General features: G+C 54.1%; 1 protein-coding gene across 1 annotated transcript in view; it reads left to right on the forward strand.

Annotated features, from left to right (window-relative positions):
* LOC138824438 (sortilin-related receptor) overlaps window positions 1–23,888 on the forward strand; it is a 113,110-nt gene that overhangs the window by 83,001 nt on the left and 6,221 nt on the right. Inside the window, exons 26-45 of the mRNA XM_070018290.1 lie at window positions 529–654; window positions 1,912–2,019; window positions 3,559–3,690; window positions 5,200–5,331; window positions 5,871–6,005; window positions 6,858–7,013; window positions 7,455–7,604; window positions 9,305–9,436; window positions 9,744–9,870; window positions 10,004–10,173; window positions 10,659–10,771; window positions 10,914–11,018; window positions 12,022–12,094; window positions 15,262–15,344; window positions 16,523–16,619; window positions 19,543–19,727; window positions 21,310–21,429; window positions 21,940–22,104; window positions 22,634–22,808; window positions 23,693–23,799. Coding sequence (XP_069874391.1) covers window positions 529–654; window positions 1,912–2,019; window positions 3,559–3,690; window positions 5,200–5,331; window positions 5,871–6,005; window positions 6,858–7,013; window positions 7,455–7,604; window positions 9,305–9,436; window positions 9,744–9,870; window positions 10,004–10,173; window positions 10,659–10,771; window positions 10,914–11,018; window positions 12,022–12,094; window positions 15,262–15,344; window positions 16,523–16,619; window positions 19,543–19,727; window positions 21,310–21,429; window positions 21,940–22,104; window positions 22,634–22,808; window positions 23,693–23,799 — 2,591 coding nt within the window. The remainder of the gene's footprint in view (window positions 1–528; window positions 655–1,911; window positions 2,020–3,558; window positions 3,691–5,199; window positions 5,332–5,870; window positions 6,006–6,857; window positions 7,014–7,454; window positions 7,605–9,304; window positions 9,437–9,743; window positions 9,871–10,003; window positions 10,174–10,658; window positions 10,772–10,913; window positions 11,019–12,021; window positions 12,095–15,261; window positions 15,345–16,522; window positions 16,620–19,542; window positions 19,728–21,309; window positions 21,430–21,939; window positions 22,105–22,633; window positions 22,809–23,692; window positions 23,800–23,888) is intronic.

The following is a 23,888-nucleotide window of genomic DNA, read 5'->3' on the forward strand; positions in this document are numbered from 1 at the left end:
TCTTTGTTTGTTTTTCTAAGTAGTTGTAGTGGATGTTATGTGTCATTGGTCAGTAGACGCTGCTTTTCCTTATACATAAGACCAGGCAGATCATTCTGTGCTCTGAGGCCTGCTTGCTTGGAAACCTCGGGTGAATCTGTTATGGTTTGGGGGCCTGAAATGTTTCACATTTGAATGGGGAGTTTCCTTTAGCATTATATAAAGCCCCGGCCCTTCAGAGCTTAGGGGAGCCCCGAGCTGGCAGCCTCAGGAGGTGAAGCTGGGGGACCCCACACCATGGCTGGGTGAGTGAGGGGCTTCTGTGAGGGATAATGCACAAGGCGTGGTAGGAAGAGGCCAGGCTTTGGACGAGGACAGCCCTGCTGTGAGTTCCTTACTCTCTCCCAGCCTTTCCTTCAGCTGTGGAAGGGGAGTACTGTGGTGCCTACTCTACGCTCGGGTGCCGCAGCCATTCAGGCTCGGCGCTCCCCCGTGCAGTTGGAGGGGAGGAGGAGGGCGGGCGTGACGCTGTCCTCTCTCTGTTGGCAGCTATGTACCACACCTGCGAGGCTTCCAACTTCCAGTGCCGCAACGGGCACTGCATCCCCCAGCGCTGGGTGTGTGACGGCGATGCGGACTGCCAGGACGGCTCTGATGAGGACCCAGCCAACTGCGGTACGCACGGTGCCTGGCCCCCCAGGAGCTTCCGCACGCGGTGGGGTCTGCCGCTGCGGCAGAGGGGGCGGATGAGCCGAACAAGCCCACCCACGCCGCGGCGTGCTGCCTGCCCTGTGGTGTATCAGGACGTGGCGTCCAGTCTTAACTCTCCAGCAGCCGTGTAACATTTCACCCCACCACGGAACAACACACGTCAGGTGTCCGGTGGCTCTCACCTGTCATCCTAGCTACCCAGGAGGCTGAGATCTGAGGATCACAGTTCAACGCCAGCCTGAGTAGGAAAGTCTGTGAGACTCTCGACCCCAATTAACTATCAAAAAAGCTGAAATTGGTAGAATGCTAGCCTTGAGCAAAAAAAAGCTCAGGGATGGTGCAAAGACCCTGAGTTCAAGCCCCGGTCCTGGCATAAACACAAAGTATATTGTGAATAATTTATAATAATAAAGTGAAAACTCAGAAAAGTAAAACAAAGACATGTACATATTCTGGGCCAGCTTCAAACCTTGATTGTCAGATCTCAGCCTCCTAAGAAGCTAGGATTATAAACATGAGCCACTGGTGCCATGCTTCTACTGTGCTTTTTATCATTAGTAGGGAACATATGAAAAGTTCACTCCAAAAGACTCTGCTGTGTTAGGCCAGTAGCAGCCTCATGCATCTGTTCTTCCTGCCTGTTGATTGCATTTGGAACCCCTGAGTGACACACAGCATTCCACCCTCATCAGTATAAATGCTCACCACGATGTTCACATGGTGACAAGATCCACCGACTCATTTCTTAGAATGTATTGCCGTCTTTAAGTGACACAACTGTATAGACAAATAGAAATGAACCCTTGTCCTATTTTATACCAATAAGATGCTGTGCATGTTACTCTCCACATTTCTGTTGTTGTTGTTATTCACATAGTTGTATTTCTGGCACAGAACTATGCCCAGAGCCCTTCTTTAATCATGTGTAGCTATCCAGTGCCATTTGTGGAACAAGCCTCTGCTGGCAGAGATGCTGGTGGTTTTGCATCTATTACAAGGTGTTGCAATGGAATACCTGTTCTTCCATTCAATATGGGTTGAAGGTGGAACACATTTCTACGTTTGGAATTGCTGGACCTCAGCATATAGACACTGGTCATTTTACTAGCCGTGGGTGCCGTCTCTTTAGGGATGGTACAGGTGGGTGTTCTGCCCAAACATACTCGAGTGCTGGCCTGTTTCCTCCGCTTCATTCTTCCCCATCCTTGGGTTAAATTTCAGAGAAGAAGTGCAATGGCTTCCACTGTCCGAACGGAACTTGCATCCCATCCAGCAAACATTGTGACGGTCTGCGTGACTGCTCGGATGGCTCGGACGAGCAGCACTGTGGTGAGTTGTCCCCACCGCCAGCCCCCAGGGCTTGCAGGGCCCAGTGGGAGCCTGGACCCAGTGCTTGGATTTCTTTACTACCTTCTTGGCCTTATAGATGGGGGGGGCGGGGGAAGCGGGGGTGGAGCAGGGGATCGTGGGGTGAGTTCCCCTCTGGGGGATGTTCCTGTTTCACTTCTGTGTGTTCTGTGAATCAACAACTTGTTTTTGCCAGTCCACTTCTTCTGTGTTTCTCGGTCTTGCTGGATATCACTTGGGAAGCATTTCTAGGCCAGGCACCCATTCCTATCCCATTTTCTTTAGACCCACAAGGATGATCTTTTCAGCGTAGTGTATCTTGAAATCACCCGAGATGCTTTAGAAGTCACAGGTGCCTGGACACCACCTCCAGACATGGTATCATTGAGGGGTGAGGCCGGTCTGCCTTGCAGGCCGTGAAGGCCCTCAGAATCATTTGGCCTATGACAGGATGCACACGTGTGCTTCTTGTAAGCTCCTTGTGGGCTGCCAGCAAGCGCCTGCCTGTGTCCAGTGTTTTTGTATGGCCTAGCAGTGATGGCACAGACTGTTGCAATGGTAGCCCTAGGCAGAAAAACGGTTCCCTACTCCTGAACACAGGCTAGGGTTCGGAGATCTTTTTTCTGAAGTGTTCCAGGCAATTCTAAAATGCATTCCATGTTCTGAGCTGGCTTAGGGCAGCAGTGGACAAGATTCTACCCCTACCTGGTGCTTTCCAGTGACACTGCATTTGAACACAGTGGCTCTTGTTTCTTGCTGACTTACTGAATGGAGCATCACTTACTGGTGACACTTGAAGAGCTGCCAGTCATTGTTCTCTGCCTTTGTTGGGGTTTTCCAGAGACATGAGCAGCAGGGTGCAGGGAGTTGGCCTGCCCGATTAGAGGCTGGCTGGTTCAACTCTGCAGGGTCAGGTCCAAGAGGTGTCGGGCTGGAGACCCAAGAGAGAGCTCCGAAGGCCGTGGCCTGCCTTGTGCTCATGTGGCCTTTCCTGTCCGCATGCATGCCCAGCGACTTGTGCAGATGCCTGTCCTGTGCCCGTATGACTTCATCTGACGGGAGTCACCTTGTTAACCATGTTAAGCAGAAGCCATCTCCACTTGCAGTCACTTTAGAGGCTGGGGCTTCAGCATAGGAACAGGAGAGGCCCTGATTCACTCCAGAGCCCCGGTGCCTTGCGCCAGCCCCTCCGAGAGACGACGGCGTCACAGCCCGGTGATGGCAGCTGGCTCTGGCCTTCAGCTTCGGTGTCTCCCTTATCAGCCATGCGTGGTGGGGCCACGTGCGTGCTCATTCCATAAACAGAGGCAGCAAAAACTCACTGTGCTGCCTTGGGGGCGGGGGGACGCACCTTGCCCAGTGCTTAGCTCTGGGCTGGGCACAAAGCAAGTACTCCATCCAGGATGCCATCAGCACTGTCTCCTGACTGTGTCTGACCTGGGCGTTCGCCCTGGGCTGCTGAGCGAGCTGCTGCCCCGGGAGCTCATATTCCCCTCCCCCCATTTCCCTCCCCCCCCCCAGAGCCCTTGTGCACCCGCTTCATGGACTTCGTGTGCAAGAACCGTCAGCAGTGCCTGTTCCACTCCATGGTGTGTGATGGCGTCATTCAGTGCCGCGACGGCTCGGACGAGGACCCCGCTTTCGCAGGGTGCTGTGAGTGGCAGGAGGCGTGGGGGGGCACTTAGGGAGAAGGGCACTCGTAGAGGGGGGGAGGGGACTTGGGGGAGGGGAGTCACTCATGGTCAGAGAGGCTTGGCTGCCCTGGAGTGGACCATGGTGTGTGTTAAACATCTTTGCCCAGTTCACGAATCTGTGGGTCCCAAGTTAGTTGGCTTTCTTAAGGAGCGCTGCTTTGGCTTAATGTTGGTGGTCCACGCCTATAATCCCAGCTACCCAGGAAGCTGAGATCTGGAGGATCATCTTTATAGACTGGTCAGGGCAAGAGAGTTCACTGGAATCCACCTCCACAGTAACCAGGCTAGCCCAAGGTTAGTCGGAGACTCTTTGTGAAAAACAAAAAACTACAAGCAAAAAGGACTGTGGAGTATGGTCATGTTCGAGCCCGAGTTCAGTCCCCAGTACCAAAAACACAACAACAACAACAGGCAAAAGACAGAAAGCAAAGAGAAAAGACAGGCTGCTTTGTTGGAAGCTGGTGGACACCGCCATCCTGGCCCGTGGGACCTGAGCCCGCCGCCCGGCCTGAGCAGCGAGATCCACCCCCCCCCCCCCCCCCCCGCCTTGCCACTGCACTCCACAGCTCTCGGACCTGCCTGGCACCATGCTGCCTGGCACTGAGAATCCCCAGAGGAAGGTGTTTGGTTTGTTACCCCATTCCCAGACAGTGCCCGTGTCCCTCGGAGAGACCTCAGTACCATGCTGGACCAGGCAGCTGGCCAACTGGGCGGCTTAAACAACAGGCTTGCGAGTCTCACAGTCGTGGAAATGCAAGTCCAAGTCCAAGCCCTGCCGGTTTTCTCCAAGCCTTGGACCTGGCTGCCTTCTCCCTGTATCTTTATGTGTCTGTGTCTAAATTTCTTCTCTCTCTTTCCTCTCCCCTCCCCTCCACCCCCCCCATGCGTGCACACCACTACCCGAGTGCTCTCCTTTAGCTTTTCACTTAAGGCCGGCGCCGTACCACTTGAGCTGCGGCTCCACTTCTGGCATTTTGGTGGCTCATTGGAGATAAGAGTCTCCTACTTTTCTTCCTGGGGCTGGCTTTGAACCTCAATTCTCAGATCTCAGCCTCATGATTAGCTAGTATTACAGGTGGGAGCAGCTGGTGTTCGGCTCCTCGTGTTTTTCAGAAAGGTAGAGGGTCTTGTTACGTCGTCCAGGTTGACCTTGAACTCATGGCTCACATGCAGCTCCCTCATCAGCCTCCCCCAGACAGTTCTTAAGTCTGACCCCCTAACTTGCGGTTAGGACTCCAAGCTGTGAATATGGGAGAGATCCGCTCAGGCCATCACCTGGCCAGGAAAGCTGGGCGGGATGGATTCGCCTTGCAGCGCTGCGCTGTGTAGGACTGCGCTAACCGTGGCCGTGGCTTGAAGTCCTTTTGCTCAGCAGCGGCTCGGCGGGACCTGGTCCCCTCTAGCCTCCCGCGCTCACCTCTGCGGCGTGGAAGTAATCGGGGCTTTGTGGATGTTTTTCCTTACGCAGCCCAAGACCCCGAGTTCCACAAGGTGTGTGACGAATTCGGGTTCCAGTGTCAGAACGGCGTGTGCATCAGTTTGATCTGGAAGTGCGACGGGATGGACGACTGCGGGGATTACTCGGACGAGGCCAACTGCGGTAGGGAGCCGCGGCCCCCGTCCACCCCGCCCCTCCCGGGACGGCTCCTCACCCCCCCGCAGCTCCTGGGCCAGCTGCGGAGACGGGGAGCCCTCCCTGCCCCTCATGGGTGCCAGGAGACTCGGAGGCCGCCTCCTCTCCCTCCCGCAGTCAGCACGGCGTCACGTTAAACATTGTAGCGTCCTCTTCCCCTGACAGTTGTAGAACCAAGCATCACCGTGGGTTATTATTATTACGATTATGATTATATATTACTATATTTTAGTAAACTGTCAGCATTAGAACTCAGGTCATCATTTTGCAAGATACCAACATGTAGGGCAGGGAGGGGGGATGGTGGGGGAGGTGGGTCTGCGGATCTGTGGGGACGGTGGGGGGTGAGGCTGCGGATCTGTGGGCTTGGGTCGCGAGGCTGCTCCCTTCCTCTTTCCTTCCCACTTCCCTCTCCGGAGGGGGAGGGCACGTACGTGGCCCTGGATGTGGGCCCAGAGCTGATGGTCGTGGTATGGCCTTGCTCACGTGGTCCTTGATCTCCGCAGAAAACCCCACCGAGGCCCCCAGCTGTTCCCGCTACTTCCAGTTCCGCTGCGAGAACGGACACTGCATCCCCAACCGCTGGAAGTGCGACCGCGAGGATGACTGCGGGGACTGGTCGGACGAGCGGGACTGTGGAGGTGAGGGGGACTGTGGAGGTGAGGGGGACTGTGGAGGTGAGGGGGACTGTGGAGGCGAGCGGGACTGTGGAGGTGAGGGGGACTGTGGAGGTGAGGGGGACTGTGGAGGTGAGGAGGGACTGTGGAGGCGAGCGGGACTGTGGAGGTGAGGGGGGATTGGTTGGGAGGGACTGTGGAGGTGAGGGGGACTGTGGAGGCGAGGGGGGACTGGGCTGGCCCCAGCCTGCCCCCCAGGACCGTTCCACTGCCTGCCTGGACTCCCGTGGTGTCTGGAGCGCCTGCTGTCCTGGGCTTGTCCTTTGGGGGGAGTCGCTGAGTTCCTCTGTCTCTCCCCTTCTCGTTTGCAGTGCTGGTGGCCATGTTATTCCCAGGGTCGTTTGTGGGGGAATTCTAGTCTTGCTCTTGCCAGCGTGCTGGGCAGTGCTGCGGGTTTGCGGCGGGGTGTGCAGCCTGGCGGGTCGGCTTGGACCCAGGCACAGCTGCCGCGGGCTGGGATGGCCCCAGGGCACCGACAGGGCGTGCGGGCTTCCCATGTCCCTTTTGGCTTCTGCACCTGCAAACCAGGCTGTGGGGTCGTGGTGAGGAGCTCACTAGGGCGACATTTGCCCGCACCGGGGCTTCCAGGGTCCCCCCGTCGGCCATCGCCAGCTTCCCGCAGCACGTGTGCCAATGCGCGGGAAATGGCCAAAGCCCCTTTCAAGGCTGCAGTGTGGTGGCCCCGTCCCCCGTCCCCGGCCTCCACAGCCAGCGCAGGCTGGGGAGGTCCCCAGCAGGATCCATGGGGGACGCGGTAACTTCAGTCACCTCTCCCCCCCGCCCCCCAACATGTTTCCGGCTTGGTGTCTCCCTCAGATCTGCACGTCCCGCCCTCCCCCACGCCGGGGCCCTCCACCTGTCTGCCCAATTATTTCCGCTGCAGCCATGGGGCCTGTGTGATGGACACGTGGGTGTGCGATGGGTACCGGGACTGTGCCGACGGCTCGGACGAGGAAGCCTGCCCCACTGTGGGTGAGTCTGCGTGCGCCAGCCGGGCCCGGCGCGGGGACACTCCTGTGTTAAACTCTCTGGAGGGAGGGCCAGTTTCTTGTTTTGTTTTTGCTTTGCTTTGCATGATGGCTGTCTGGCCTGCCCGTCTAAAAGGAGGGTGAGCACTGCCATCTAGTGGCTCAGGGCGGGCAGCTCAGGGTCTGCGCAGCACTGCTGCTGGAGGCCGGTGGACCCGAGGCCCTGCCAGTGAGCGCCTGCCCTTCGCTGCGGCAGGGCGGCGCCTCTCCCGCTCGCAGCGACCGTGCTGGGCTTTGCTCTGAGGAGCAAGGCGAGGTGCGGCATGCAGTGAGCTCACGGTCTCCAGGCCTCCACCGTGCTCCCAGAGCACCACACCCTCCTCACCCAGAGAATCCAGCGCAGGGCCTGAGTGGCCACGGAACTGAGAACTCACCTGTTTTCCAGCCAATGTCACCACAGCCTCCACCTTCACCCAGCATGGGCGATGTGACCGGTTCGAGTTTGAATGCCGCCAGCCAAAGAAGTGTATCCCCAACTGGAAGCGTTGCGATGGCCGCCAGGACTGCGAGCGCGGCCAGGACGAGGCCAACTGTCGTGAGTGCTCACAGGCCCTCGCAGTGGTGCTCCCCTCCTCCTCCGGGTGGTGCTCCCCTCCTCCTCCTCCGGGTGGTGCTCCCCTCCTCCTCCGGGTGGTGCTCCCCTCCTCCTCCGGGTGGCTCTCCCCGATGGTTTAGACTCAAGGCCCCGGGGCTCTGGGCTGCACTGTGGGTCTGAAGCCGACCCAGACGTGCGTGCCAGCACATCCGCCCGTGTGCTTCTCTGAGCTTTTCCCCAGGGCTTTGCTTCAGTGACCCCCGCGCCCCGAGGGACGCTGGGACGCTGAGATCGGCTTTATTAAATTAGTTGACTGGGTGTTAAGTCCTGGGAGCGTGACCAATGAGAAGGTTTTCTGAATGGAATAAGAAAAGCATCTCAATGAGGTTGTTTGCTGAACACGTTTGAAACTCTGGAAAACGCGTATTGGAACATCATTTTTACAAGCTGATGTTCTCGTTATCTTGGGGTAGTTGCACGAAGGAGTTGCAGTTCAGCACGTCCGTTCCTGAGCATCGCACACCGGATCATCAGCCCCTCTGATTGCTCTCCCCGAGCCCCTCCCACCCCCATCCTCAGCCCTCCCATTTCATAACACAGACCTTGAATATGATGACATTCTCCGTCTCCTCCGCATAGCTATTGCCCTCTGCCTGTGCATTTATTCTTCTGGGCGGATGTGAGAATGCATTGGTCCTCATGTCGCCTTCAGTGTCCTGTTGAGAAGTTCTGTCTCAGCCCGTAGGGTACCTCTAGTTGGCAGGATAGAAACCACACAGAGATAATGAGCATGGGGGGGGGGTGCATGGGTCCGGTGCATCTCCAGAGCTGCAGCTCACAGCGCCGGGGATGCCAGTGCCAGCTCCCTCACACGCCTGGTAATGGAGGGGCAGCTTTGGTGAACTGGCTGGTGCCTGCAGTGTCCCTTAGGTGTGCCACTGAGTGACTCGTGAGTCACAGGAGGAAGCAGGCTACCTGCAGGTTGGAAAGCAGACGTTGTATGTCTGATCCTCTGCACCTGCCCCTCACCCAGCCGGCGCCCGTCGGTCCCTGGCTGTACTGCAAGGCCACCTCATGCCTCAGAGGATGACCTGGTGTTCTGGGAGGGTGGCCGGGGGCCAATCGCCCCATCGCGACTGCGTCTCCAGGGCGGCCGCGGCTCTCATGGGGTCGGCTGCGTTGTGGGATCTGCCCTGCACCTGCCCCCCGCTGCCCGCCCACAGTGGGCCTGCGGGCCGTTCACGCCGGCCCCTTCCTGCCAGGAAGAGCATGTCCTCCACGCGTCTCGCTTCTGCTGGGAAGGCAGAGCAGAGTCGTGGTCAATTAGTTCAAACGATTCAAACTAAGCATGGCTTCTCCTAAACATGGGTTGACTTGGGTCCAGACTTTTATACGACGTAGCCTTCTCTTCCCTTCTGAGTCTAAGAAGGGTGTGTGTGCGCATGTGCACGCGTGCGTGCTGAAGGGGCTTGAACTCGGCCTGGGACTGTCCCTGAGCTGTTTTGCTCAGGGCTGGTGCACTCCCACTTGAGCCACACCTTCACTTGGATGCTTTTGGTGGTTCATTGGAGATAAGAACCTCACAGACTTTCCGGCTCAGGCTGGCTTCAAACCAGGATCTTAGATCTTAGCTTCCGGGGTTGCCAGCATCACAGGGCTGAGCCACCAGTGTTCGGCTAAGTTGGTTCTTCGTGTTTCAGCCACACGCAGCGCGTTGACCTGCACGAGCCAGGAGTTCGGGTGTGAGGACGGCGAGGCCTGCCTCGTGCTGTCGGAGCGCTGCGATGGCTTCCTGGACTGCCTGGACGAGAGCGACGAGAAGGCCTGCAGTGGTGAGCACCGGGGACCAGACTGCTGTCTGCTCCGAGCCGGGTGGGGCGGGGCGGGGTGGGGCTTGATGGGGTGGGGTGGGGCAGGGCGGGGCGGGGCTTCTGGGGCTCATTTGTTGTGAGGACTTCTGGTTAGGGCCCCTGTGCGCTTTTCCTCCATCTGGAAATGAAATGTGTTTGAGCTCAATCTTGGAGCATCAAGCAAAGTGAAGCACAGCCCCGCTTCCAGCCAGTACCTGCCGGCCACCAAAATGCTCATTTTAGGCGTGCCGTGTTTCCAACCTGTTGCTGATGTCCTTGATCTCCCTAGATGAGTTAACCGTGTACAAAGTACAGAATCTTCAGTGGACAGCCGACTTCTCTGGGGATGTAACTTTGACCTGGACGCGGCCCAAGAAAATGCCATCTGCGTCTTGCGTATATAATGTTTACTATAGGTGGGTCCCGCCTTTTCTGCGCCCCAGCTGCCATCGCAGAGCCCGTTAGCTGTCCCGTGGCACGGGTGACATAGCTTCCCCCGCGGCCACCCTGCGATGTGCCCTCTGACAGTGCCTTCATTCCCTTGGCCAGGGTGGTTGGAGAGAGCATTTGGAAGACTCTAGAGACCCACAGCAATAAGACAAACACGGTGCTGAAAGTCCTGAAGCCAGACACTACCTACCACGTGAAGGTCCAAGTGCAGTGTCTCAGCAGGGCGTACAACACCAATGACTTTGTGACCCTCAGGACGCCGGAAGGACGTGAGTGCGAAACTTTGCTTTCATGACCTTGGTTTTCCCAGGGATGCTCAGGAGTTTGCCGACACACTTCGTGTGCCTTACATGTGCGCACGTTACAGGGCTTCTAGGATTTCACTTGAACATACATTCTCACCGTGGGGAGAATGTTCTTGTACCTTCACTGCAGGTACACGCCATGTTGCCTTGCTTTATGCTGTTTTTATTTGTATGTGTGTAGTTTTCATCTCTACCTTTCACTTTTCTGTCTCTTTTTTTTTTTTTTTTTTTTTGTAACAATTGTCCCTAGGACCGCTTTCTCAATTTCGGTTAACCTCAGTAATGTCTAGGAATGCTACTGATCTTTGAACATAGGTCTTAAGTCTTGCAACTTCACTACGTTCCGTTATCGGTGCCAACAGGTTTGTGTTGAGTGTAGGCTTCTTGTGTGCAGCGTCCTATGGTCTGTAGGCAAGGATGGCTTGACTTCCAGGTCGACTCTTTTCTAGTGCCGGATGCCCCTGGGAACCTTCAGCTGTCGGTTCACAGCGAAGCAGAGGGGGTGATTGTCTGCCACTGGGCCCCTCCCGTCCACCCGCACGGCTTCATCCGTGAGTACATTGTAAGTACTTTCCGGAAGTTGGCAGGGGGTCAGGGTGCTGACTGGGACTTAGTACGGCTTTGTGGATAAGGAACCTTCTGTTAGAACATTCCACACCCCAGAACTATGGTTTACCTTTTATTTTGTTTCCTTTTCACTTCAGGTGGAATACAGCAGGACTGGTTCTAAGATGTGGGCCTCCCAGAGGGCTGGCAGTAACTCTGCAGAAATCAAGGACTTACTGCCCCGCACGCTGTACACCGTCAGGGTGAGTGTTCCTCTCTCATCTAGCCCCCCGGGAGCTTTTAGAACTTAGACAGCTCCATTTCATGAGAGAACTCTCTGCTTATTTTAATTTATTTTTTGCTGGTCCTGGGGCTTGAACTCCGGGCCTGGCCGCTGTCCTTGAGCTTTTTTTGAGGCACAGTGCCACTTCTCGCTTTTATTTTTGAGTCGTTTATTGGAGATAAGATTCTCAGAGTTTCTTGCCTGGACTGGCTTCAAACCATGATCCTCAGATCTCAGCCTCCTAAGTAGCTAGTATTACAGGCGTGAGCCACTGGCACCTGGATCTGCTTATTTTTAAGAGATGCGTATTTAACATTCCACAGCATTTCCAGCTCCTTGCCCCAAAGGGGGAAATCTCATTCTCTCCGATAGCCAACAACTTTTGAATGTAGCTCTCCCGGCTTCTAACGCAGACCCCAGCTTGCCAGCTTCTGCTTATCTCTAGCTGCAAGACCACACAGATCTGTGATATGTATCATTTATAAACGGATGTTGTAAGGTTCTTAGGACATGTAGAATTCCTATCTTTAGCAGAAAGGAAATAGATTTTGTGCAAAAGTGTTTGTTGTGAACGTAGCCTCTGGAGACCCCTGCTCTGATCATTTCCCCCATACCCTTTGCTCTCTCCCTTCCCCCCTCCCTCCCCTGCTTTCCTTTGCTCCTCTCACTCTCTCCAGATCACATGTCTGGACACATCTATGCCTCTCCCCTTCCGAAGAACTGCACGGTCTGTCAACCAGTAGATGTGCTAGAATCTTAGAACAGAATCCCTGTTTCCCAAGCTCCTCTGCCTTGCCCTTCCCCCTCTCACTTCAGTTGCTGGGGCCTCTAAGCACCCTGGGGCGCTCTGTATAGCTGTCATTCTTTCTTTCCACCCTCCATGTCCTCTCTCATCCCCTTCCCCCTTGAGTGCCTCCCTCAGAATTCTTGCTGTATGGTGTATTGCCTTTATTTCATACTAATTCACACTCTGGTTTGAAAAGGTGTCTGCGGTGACTAGTCGTGGAATAGGAAACTGGAGCGATTCTAAATCCATTACCACCATAAAAGGAAAAGGTAAATGATTCCAACATCTGTAGATTTAGAGGAGATAGAAACCCTTGGGAAATGACCTTGGATCAGACTGGAAAGGAGAAGCACGGATTAGAAAACGCTGCACCTTCTTCCCAGTGCGGGCACGCTCCTGGGCATCCCACGGAGCCTTAGATGGGAAGTCCTTTAGGGTGAACTCTGGGTGGATTCCTCCTTCTAGAATTCAAGGGGTTTCCAAAGCCATGGTGCCATGTAAAACTGATACAGATGGAGGCGGCTTGCGCAGGCTCATGGGTGGGTATTGCACAGAAAACTCTGGGGAATTCCCCCAGTGTTACCAGCCAGTTATCTGCGGTGGCTGCGGTGCTCGCTGCCCCTGGCACCGGCTCACCTACACGAACACCCGGGAATTCACACAAGGATGCGTCACTCGCCCCTAGCCACACAGTCAGCGAGGGGCAGAGCTGACACGGGAACCCAACCTGCGTGACTCCAGAGCCTCTGCTCCTCACCACCCTGCTACCGCTTCCCTCCGGGCCTCCCTGCCTGCCAGGTCGATGGCTGTTCCCGGGTGCTGCCTGCGTCTCGGGCCCAGGGCTGGCCTGGCCTGTTTTGCTCCCTCTAATCCTGGTGTCTAGTGGAGACTACAGAAACAGTTGGCCAGATAGAGAGAGAGAATTGAAGCAGCTAGAGCCAGGGTCCTGGCACACACTGGGGGACTCTTGGCGTTTGGGGTTGAGAAGACTAAAACTCCGGCGTTTTTATGGTCTTAACTGTTCTTGTGTATACACGCTCTGCGTCAAAACACACCGCCCATATCCTCAAGGAGAGACTTGCAGCGTTCCTTGGCTTTTTTTTCCTTTTCTTAGGATGCAAGGGTTTTTTTTTTTGTCTTTTTTCAAATTGTTGTTATTAAGTCGTTGCACAAAGAGGTTTCAGGTTCGTGAGTCCGGCTGGGAGCCCAGGGCTTCTTGATCGTCACCCGTTCCTTTGTTCCTCCCACCGGCACCTCCCGTCCCACCCTCAACTTACGTAGTTTAGTTTGCACATAGTTACAGAATGTCCAGGGGCTGGCGCTCAGTCAGCAGGACCTCACCCAGCAAGTCCCAGTCTCCGCCTCAACAAAAACAAACAAACAAAACACACAAGAAAGAAAAGAAAAACAGAACGTAAGCTTTTCAACCTTTATAAATTACTTACCTGTGACCAAGATAGCCAGCTAAATCACAACAACCTTCCATTCAAGGCATCCAAGTTAACATTTTATTAATAAAAGGAAGTAAAAACTGATGTCCAAGTTCACGTTGTTATTAATAAAACTAAGTGAAAACTGACTTATCCTTCTTCACATAGAACTGCAGATGGAGCTGCAAAACAAAGCCTGCTTTGAAAACAAATGCCTCAAAAGTCAGGGCTGTGGGTCTGTGGTGCATAACCAGAATTGTTCTGTTTCTTTGCACAGACATAAGGCAGAGCCAGGAAGCTGCGGTGCTCCTGGGCCTGCGTCGTCAGATCACAGCCCCTCGTGGACTGTGAGCCGTGGCGAGTGGCTGCCATTAGCTCCATTCTCAGCTCTGACGTGATCATGTTGTAATTGTTAAGTGCATGCTGTTGCTTTTTTCCTGATTTCATTTAGGTATACCCATTCCTGATTATCTAAATGCTCATTTTCCTTTACCATCCCCCCAAAAAATATTATCAGAATAGAGAGATTTAAGGTTGCTTCAGCGCTCAAGTGTCCTTGGGTTTTGTGGGCACGAGTCTCGGGTACATACAGATGCCACAGTGGTTTGCTGCTTTCCATACCTTCTCTGAGGTTTTGCTCCCTCACATGTGTTTCGTCGTGTATAACAGAAGGCAGCCATGTAAGAAGATATGGCCATGAGCTGTCTGTGAGCTGGGACTCTATACTGATGGGAAAAGTTGAGGGACAGAGGCAGCAGGCAGAGGCACCGGGTTCCCCAGGTTCACAGTGGCGGCAAGGAGAAAAGCCATCATCATCTTGTATCTTAAACTTGGTGCTTCTTGTTAAAAGTGAATCCTATGAGTATTTGTATCCTGGTTTTGTAGCTGAGGAAGCAGGCTTGGAGGGACTTGCGACTTGCCCCAGTCACTATGATTCTAAGGCAAGTTGGTTTAACACTAACGCCAATGCTCTTTGGCTCCGCGTTGGCTGCTTGGAACTTCTCATGGCCTTTCTTCTGGCTATTCTAGAGTGTCATTGTATGGCACCCTTGCCTACTGGAGAGATGCCCCTAGATTTTGCTGAATCTTACAGGTCTCTGGGTCTTCTGATTGTGTTGTGCACATCTGTGTTTCCTGAAGGGCCTTGTGTGTGAAGAGTCTAGGACTCGGGTCCGTGTTGGGGTAGTGCGTGTCTTCTCCTCCTGTGCACCCTTCTTGTGGAATATACCAGGCTCGGCGCCATCCGCTCTGCAGGCACACCTTCAAGGTGGCAAGTGTGGAGCTTGCTGGGTGCACAGAGGGGCCTTCCCCCTGGCCAGACCCTCCCAGCCCCCAAGCCGTCTGCTTGAGCCCTCATCCTTGTTGACTGTTGAAATCACCACAAGTGGAACTTCATCGGCAAGGGGGAGAGAAGAGAACAGGAGGTGCTTGTTAGGCACTGGCCACGCACCCTTTGCCTTTGCCTTTCCAGCTGGGTGACGCGTAGAACTGTTTCTCTCTAGGGTCAGTGAAGACAAGCAGCTCGCTCCTCGTTCTGGTTTGCACCGTTGGGAAGTGGCGGGAAACAGGAGTTGGAACCTCAGGGTTGCCAGGCCTCCGAGACCATCTTCTTCCCATTCTGCCACCTATTGATTTATAACTTATCATGATTACAGCCCGGGGGGACCCCAGGGAATTGCCGTCCTCGTAGAGAGACTTGAGACCGCGGGGCGTTGTGAGAGCTCATGAAGATGACAGCCAGGGTGGTCCCTGCCCCTTTCAGAGCCAGGCTGAGCTGGAGCTGAGGTTGCTGTGGGCTCACCGAGCACTGACGGGCCCAGTCTGGGCTTCAGGGACCCCCATGATGGGTGGTGGGAGAGAGAGACGGCTAGCCATGGTCAGAGACACGGCCTTCCTTCCTCCAGTGAAAGATCGCTTTGTCCCGTTGAAAACGAGGAAGCCCTGTCTTCCTCGCTTTTTGCCGCGTGTTTTCGTTCTCTCCCTCTCAATTCTTTTCTTGTCTCCAGTGATCCCGCCGCCAGACATCCACATTGACAGCTACAGCGAGAATTCTCTAAGCTTCACCCTGACCATGGGCGGTGACACCAAGGTAATGTGGACATAGTAAGCACAGACAGGCGTGTGTGTGTGTGTGTGTGTGTGTGTGTGTGTGTGTGTGTGTGTGTGTGTGTGTGTGTGTGTGTGTGTGTGTGTGTAAGCAGGGACTGATTCACCCCAGTGCAGAAGATTAGGATAAGCCAATGCCTTTGTCTACAGAAGCTCTGATCGCAGGCCGATGTTGGCTCATCCCCCAGGACGAACAAGTGCATCTCCACAGCTAATTATTCTGCCTCAGCCTGGTGCCTGGTCCCCCACCCCAACACACACACACACCCTGCAACCATGTAATTAAATGGTTCACAGCTACAGTGCAAATAAAGAGTTGGTGTTAACAGGATATGCGTGCCCTGTAATTTTCAGCTTTATTGGATTCCCTGCTGCTAATGCTCATGCAGAGCTTCCCACAGTGGGAGGGCTGGGCACCCACGGCATGGCCGCGTCCATCCGCCAGGCGAGGCCAGCCCCTGACCTGAGCCCCCACCGCCTCCGCACAGCCCACCCTGCCTCTGTCCCTGTGTCCCTGTGGTCTCCAGTTGAGACGCGCTCTCCTGCGTGTGCGTTCCTCCTTGCCTGCGTCCCCGTCTGTCGGCCATAGTGAGACAAATGTCCTCGGAGTTCCTGTGCCTTTTACTTTAACTTAGTATCGGGTTCTTCATTCAGGATGGAAGGAGACAAGAAATGGCCTTTGTGTGGTTCATGTCTATCATAGTCTGCAGCCTGGAAGACTTCATGTTTAATTTGCTGTCCCCTAGTAAAGATCAAAACCCCTGAGCTGGGAACTGGGTGGGTTTGGCTGTTGGAAGTCCTCACCAGCCAGACCTTGCATGGCCCTGGTGCCTTGCCTGCAGGACGAGCCGGGCTGAGATTTCGTTGCTGCAGCCCAAAGTGTCTTCGGCAATTCCACATTCGACCTTGGTTAACCAGCTTCTGTCCTCTGATGCTGCATTTGTTTTCCATTGAGGGTGTTTTATATGACCGATGATCTCACATTGGGTTTTATCACTAGGTATTATTTAAAGGTAGCACAAATAGAACTACAAAAGCGCAAAGAGAAATGAGGCACCTAACGAGCAGACTAGAGGCACGCTCTGGGCTTGTCACCAGGCCGCCGAGTCCTTTAAGGGTGGGGTTAGCTGTTGGCGTCACGTGTTTCCTGGCCCTTGGCAGGTGACTGGCTACGTGGTGAATCTCTTCTGGGCATTTGACACCCACAAACAAGAGAAGAAAACCTTGAACTTCCCAGGGAGCTCGACGTCACACAAAGGTAAGGCCTAGGGGCTGCTCCGTGCGGGGACTGGGCGGGCTGGGGGAGTCCGTCCTGTCCTGATAGCAGCGCTCGGGCCGGGAGGAGAGTGGCAAACAGGGATGCTCCAGAGGGGCACGCAGGTTCTCAGCCACCAAGGGCGCCACACGTGTGCCCTGCCTACAGCTGGGAAGGATCTCTCACTGGTTCCTGAAGCTCCATTCTAATCCAGCAGTCCTTGGTGAACGTCGGAGGGCAGAGAGGAGGAAGGCCGCAAGAGGCTGGGTTAGCCTCTGTGTGTGTGTGTGAGCACATGCGCACACACACGCATGCACATGTGCACATACACCAGTACTGGGACTTGAACCCCAGGCCTTGCTCCCTCACTTGTTTGCTGACGGCTGGAGTTCCATCGTTTTGACCCGTGCCTCCACTTCTGGTTTTTTGCTGGTTAATTGGTTAATTTTGCTAGTTATTTGAAGAGTCTCTCAGATTTGTCTGTCTAGGCTAGCTTCAAACCTAGATCCTCAGATCTCAGCTAGAATTATAGGCATGAGCCACTGGCACCTGGCTAAAGATAATTTTTACACTCCCTAAAGAGTTCCCAGATTTGGTTACCTGTCTCCTGTCTAGTCTAACTTTGCTTCCTCTCGGCTAGTCAGAGGTAGCACCATGCCTGGCCTGGCATTGCGGTAGTAAAGTATTTGCTAATCGAGTGAATAGTGAAGCCAGGGCAGGAAGCGGCCCAGTCTCCCATCTGTGCAAAGAGCAAGCCTCCACAAAAGTTCTTCGCCGAAAATGGGTTTCAGCAGGCAGCTTTCAATCTATCTCTAACACAAAGTCTCCAAGACGCAAAGCTGCCCGCAAACATTTGCAAACATGGGGGGCTTGCTCCCATTCTCTTCCCCTGTCTCTGTTTGCAATACTTGCACCCCTTGTTCTGGTCTTAACAAAATAGCAGCGAGGGTCCTGTTATTTTACCTGGGTTTTGAAGCACAAGGTCTGCTGGGTAAACTTTGCCCATAGAGATCGCACGAGGGAAAGATGAGCTTTCGGCATCTGCGAAGTTCCTGGTCCTCTGCTGGAGGTGAGGCGCCCGCCCTGCTCTCTGCTCCCCAGCTCACCCACAAGGAAACAGAGTCAGGGAAGCCACGAAGGTAGTGAGACCTGGCACCCTGCCTCGGCCCTTCTGACCCACCCAGCATCCTCTCTGCTGGGTTCGTCCCCTCAGGAGAAGGAAAGCACCTGTTCACTTTGGACAGTCTAGGGGAAGAAAATGTAAAGATTTTATCATCTCCCTTTGCCTTTTAGATATCGCACACATATTCTCTGCAGTGATCTGCAGGTCTGCTTTGGTTTGGTTTTATAAAATCAAGGTGACACTACATGTAGTGTTACCCCTTCTCTTTTGCAGTTAGCATAACGGTTTCTGATTTTACCATTCTGAGGAACAAGTGTGTCTGCATAGTCGTCCACGCAGTGTCCGTCATTAACTACTGTCATGCTACCAGTTGGGCTATGCACAGTTGTCTGTTTTTCCTTTGTCTCTTCTTTTTCTTCTTCTTAGTGGCGCTGGGGTTCAAACTCAGAGCCTCAAACTTGCTAGGCAGGTTCCATAGGACCCAAGCCTTGCCTTCAGCTGGTTTTTTGCGTTGGTTATCTTTCAGATAGGTCTGCCTCCCACAGAGCTGAGATTGCTGGCTTGACCATTGTGCCTGCTCCTGTTTTTTTTCTATTAACTTTATTTTTTTTCTTTGCTTCTGCAGCTCATCTCTATTCTTTTTTTTAATTTAAATTTTTTATTGTAAAGATACTATACAGAAGGTTATGGTTACATGAGTAAGGTAATGAGTACATTTCCTATTGAGCATTGTTATCCCCTCCATTGTTTTCCCCCTACCATCCCCTCCCTCCCTACTTTCCCCGAGGTTCTTTTTTTTTTTAATTGTGATTAAGTGATTACATAATTTCCCAAATTTCACAGTATTGTGGAATAATGATGTTCATTTAAAGTCACAAGTTCATTCTAACTTTCCTGGAGCAAATTGTCTATCACAGTCTATAACATATAACGGTGTTCACATGTTATACACCATACATGTGATCAGCAGCATGGGGATATTTAGTAGTGGTTCAACCAGATGAATGGGAGTTCTTTGTTTCTTAAGTCCTGTTAATTTTGTCACATCACCTAACATTTTGGATTTAGCATCCACTTATCAGAGAGACCATGTACTGTTTGTCTCTTTGCTCTTGGCTTACCTCGCTCAACATGATTCCTTCTAGCTCCATGCATTTCCCTGCAAATGCCATTATTTTGTCATTTCTAATGGCTGCATAATATTCCATTGTGTATAGATACCACAATTTTTGGATCCATTCATCTGTGGTGGGGCATCTGGGTCTATTAACTTTAAATAGTTGAACAAATGGGTTCCACTTCACCATGTCAGGTTGTGAGTTGCCTTGGCTTATTCTGTTGAGAACTAGATCTCCAGTTTGATCCTTCTCGTCTGCCGCTCCTGAGTGGGTAGGATTACAGACATGTAGCACTGTGCCTGGCCTATGCACAGCTTCTTTCTATGGTAGCAGGCACTACGATAGATACCTTTGCACAGATATTTGAGTCCCTCTCAGACTGCATGGGACAGTCAGATTCAACGGTGTGAATCTCAGGATCTTGTAATCGAAGACCAAATATCAGAGGTGTTATACCAATTTTATGCCCAGATGGTCAACTTTAGGAGAAATTACAAGTCCCCATGAGGTATATGGTATACACACGTCATCAGAATATGAATGTTCACTGGGCCTGTCCATTAACAACTGCTACGGCGCGTGGCATTTGTTTAACCCGAGACATTGCTGTAGGAACAGGGCGTGTGTGTCACTGGCGTCTCAACTCAGACCCCAGCTCCCTCCCACCCTCTCCCTGTCCTTGCAGTTGGCAATCTGACGGCTCATACATCCTATGAGATTTCTGCCTGGGCCAAGACTGACGTGGGCGACAGCCCCCTGGCATTTGAACATGTCACAACCAGAGGGGTTCGCCCACCTGCACCCAGCCTCAAAGCCAAGGCCATCAATCAGACTGCGGTGGAGTGTGTCTGGACTGGCCCCAGGAATGTGGTAAGTGGGGCAGAGTGACCGGCACAGGGCGACTGTGATCTCTCCCCTCGCGCTCAGCTTCCACACAGCCTTCCTTCAGCCCAGCCAGCTCTGCCTTCCCTGCCCCAGCCATGCCGGCATTTGCGGCTTCCTGCACCGTGCTGTGGTGGTTGACCGGGTCTCATGCGGGGAGAGGATGACAAGCCCCCCCCCCACCCTCCGGCCCCCGGACTCTTCGGTGGGCGGGGGAGGGGGGAAGGGAGGGCTGGGTCTGGCGAGAAGTTTTTACTGGGCCTCAGGTTCCGACTCGGCTTGCTTGTTTGGCTGGTGCCCTACCCTTTGAGGCACACCTCCAGCATGGCATTTCGCTGGTCATTTTGAAGATGTTGTCTCACTGACTTTTCTGCCCAGAATGGCTTTGAACCCAGATCCTCTCATCTCAGCCCCCTGAGGAGCCAGGATTACAGGCGTGAGCCACCGGCGCCCGGCTCCTCTGCCATTCGACCTTCCTCAGCCGCTTCTGAGTCAGGGCCAGCCCTGGCCAGCCCTGAGCCCTCCCCGGGCTCCCAGTGACCTCCAAGGAGACCCTCAGGGGCCCTCAGGGGTCGTCAGACATGGCGTGCTGCGCTCTCCTTCCTCCAGGAGAGCGTCACGTAGGGAACACCTGGCCTGGCTGGCCTTCAGTCTCATTACACGAGCTCAGAGGAGTGGCCTCGTGTCCTCCATGCGCACACCGGGCGCACGCGCTTTCACCTCACAGCAGCAAGCGGGAGCCGGGCGGCCTGCCTCCTGCTCCCCCTCCTCTGCTCCTCTTTATCTCCACTACCTCCCGGAGCCACAGGCCCCGCCTGCCGGACTCAGGTCCACCTGCTTCTCAGCTGACCACTCTGGCCTCCACCCCACGTCCTGCCGTGCGGCTCCCCAGTTCGCTGTTCCCGCTCCCCTCGGCACTGGCTTTCCACCCCTCTGTCTTCTGGTGTGTCCCGCACCCCACGTGCACTCGTGACTGGTACTCAGGCTTCTTCCCTGTTCACCTCTCTCCAAGAATGAGCTCTGGAGGACCGTGGGTGCGGCGTGTCCTGGGCAGGTGCCTGTGGCACGCCTGCTCTTCCCCGCAGCTGCGGTCGGTGCCATGTGTTGATCCGCACTCACTGTCTCAAGCTCTGCCACACTGCTCCCGAGCTGTTAAAACAGCAGGGATTTCTGCAGGACACCTGTGGCTCGCGCCTGCAATTCTAGCTACTCCAGGGACTCAGATCTGAGGATTGTGGTTCAAAGCCAGCCTGGGCAGAAAAGTCCAGAAGACTCTTAACTCCAGTTAATCCATGAAAATGTCAAACTGGTGGTGTGGCTCACGTGGTAGAGTGCCAGCTAGGAATTTTTTAAAAAGCCAAGTTTAAGTTGAATACCCTGAGTTTAAGCCTCAGTATTGGCTGGTGTGCGCGTGCACGCATACATGCACGCACATGCGCGCACACACGCATACATTCATGTACATGCACACACGCACGCACGCATGCACGCGCACACACATCCTAGGGATTGTGAGCAGTGAGGTCGCCAGCCCATGAGCTGATGTCTGTCCATTCTCTGCTTTTCCTAGGTTTACGGCATTTTCTACGCTACATCTTTTCTTGACCTCTATCGAAACCCAAAGGGCTTGACTACTTCGCTGCACAACAAGACGGTCATTGTTGGTAGGGATGAGCAGTATTTGTTTCTGGTAAGTTCCCTATGCCAGAGAGGAGGGAGGAGCTTGGTGTTTTCAGGGATGCCGTCAATCCTGGGCTCCTGAGCTCACCCAGGGCCTGGGGATCTGGACACCGGGATTCCAGGTTGGGAGTGTGTGGCAGGAGGAAGCTTCTCCAGATGCCCTCAGTGCCCGGCTGTAGCTCCAGGCTAGAAGAACCATGGCTTGGACCAGTGGGCCACAGAGACCGATGCATGAATTGCCCTTCTTCAGATTTTACCTTGAGGAATCTAATTTATATATTTTTGCATATGTGCCAAGATAGACGGGAAAAAAGATGTGTGGTCGGTCAGGATAGCAAAAGATTTGAAGCAGCTTATATGTCCATGAAGAATGGAATGCTCACAGTACCCTGGCTCCTCCACGGGAAGGGAGACAGGAAGAAACAACACCGAGTGTACGGAGGGGGCAAGAAAATCTCTGAGCTTGAAAGGCCCTGTGCACCTATATGTCCTCTTTCCTGAGTGTGTGCTTGGGCCATAGGTCCGAGTGCTGGTGCCGTACCAAGGGCCGTCCTCTGACTACGTCGTGGTGAAGATGATTCCAGACAGCAGGCTCCCGCCCCGCCACCTGCACCTGATCCATACGGGCAAAACCTCAGCCATCATCAAGTGGGAATCGCCATACGACTCCCCTGACCAGGACCTGGTGAGCGGGCAGGCGTGCGAGCCGCTTGCTTAGCCTGGCTGTTCTGGGTGGCACGTGGGTGTGGGAAGAGAGGCCCCGAGGACAGGAAACACAGGCCTAGTGATTGAACTCAGCACATCCCTCTTTCCCCTCTGACTAGCCAAAAGTCGGGTCTGGTAGTCACAGCCACCGCTGTACTTCGGCCCTGCCCCTGTGGGTTCTGTCTCTGCAGTCTACTGCAGGCAGAAAACATTGGAAAAAGGAATGGCAGCTCTTGTGAACACTTGTCATTTTTATTCCCTAAACTATATACGCCATGTCAGGTGTTCCGTAGAACTTACATGTATTATAAGTAACGAAGCTAATTTCAATTCTACGGAGTGCGGTATGGTGGGTACATGCAAATGCGATGCCGTTTTATATCAGGGCTTCTGCACCTGTGAAGAGTGTGAGAGCCAACCCCCGCAGATGCACAGGGTTTGACACCCAGCCAGGAGGAGTCAAGAAGATCACCACTTACATTCTCATGTTGCTTTGCTTTGGGTTCTAGTTCTATGCCATTGCAGTGAAGGATCTCATAAGGAAGACGGACAGGAGCTACAAGGTCAGATCCCGCAACAGCACGGTGGAGTACACCCTCAGCAAGCTGGAGCCGGGGGGGAGGTACCATGTCGTGGTCCAGCTGGGGAACATGAGCAAGGACGCCAGCATCAAAGTCACCACGGGTGAGCGGCGGGGGGAGGAGACGCCTGCCCTCCCACACAGCCCCTCCCGGGGCGGGCCCTCGGGTCACGCCACAGCCCGTGGACGGCAGTGTGCGCACCGCCCTCTGCCAGAGCGCCCGGGATTCCTGTGTGGGGTGGAAGTGGGAGAGGTCAGGGAACAGTAGGCATATTATTATCGTAAGTACCTGGGTCTTGAGCCCAGGGCCTCGTGCATGACCGGAAAAGTTTTAGATTGTAACCCCTGCCTCCCTGAGTCTCTCTAGCCATCTTCTCCCTTAGCTCATCGTGACACTGCTAGGAGAGGGAGGAAGGAATGCCTGAGAGAGGTGGGATGTGGAGGTATTTACCGGAGGCCACGCACGTGTTCACCGTGTGTGGAGACCTGGCTCACCAGGCGTCATTGTAGGCGGCCCACACGCAGCGAGGGGGGGAGAGCAGTAATAGAGTGCGAGGGAACAGCAGACAGCATGCAAGTCAGAAAGGGGGTGATGAGCTCATTCCTCGGCGAGCCGCAGCCCGTGTTGTGGATTCAGTCACGGAGACCCAGCTGTGCTGAGGATGGCCCTAGAGATAGCACGCTTCCTTGCCCTTGTGCAACTTGCTCAGTCCCGTCCCTTCCGTCTCCTGCCCCTCCCCGCCATCCTTGCAGCTGGGAGCTGTAACTTCAGATAGCGTCTAAAGTCCTTGGCTGACAGTGCGGTGATCGCACGGTCGCGATGCCAGTTAAAGGGCGCCGACCGTGCACCAAACTCTTAGGCTTCACTCGTCCTAAAGCCAACTCTCCAAGGCTAGAATATGCTCCTCCCCTCTCTCTCTGACAGACCCCAGCACTGAGGTCCCTGTATCTGTCTGCTGACTGCAACGTTTCACATCTTTCATTCCAGCTTTGTTGTCAGCACCTGATGCCTTAAAAATCATAACAGAAAATGACCACGTTCTTCTGTTTTGGAAAAGTCTAGCTTTAAAGGAAAAGCAGTTTAATGAAAGCAGGGTAAGTTCCTCCCTCCTTGGCAATGGCTTTGAAATCTCCTTTGGAGGTGAGCTCATTAACAGCATGCAGACACCAGTGGGTAAGATAGA

Source organism: Dipodomys merriami, unplaced genomic scaffold (genome assembly GCF_024711535.1).
Source record: "Dipodomys merriami isolate MVZ:Mamm:240054 unplaced genomic scaffold, mDipMer1.0.p SCAF_129, whole genome shotgun sequence".
Classification (NCBI taxonomy): domain Eukaryota; kingdom Metazoa; phylum Chordata; class Mammalia; order Rodentia; family Heteromyidae; genus Dipodomys; species Dipodomys merriami.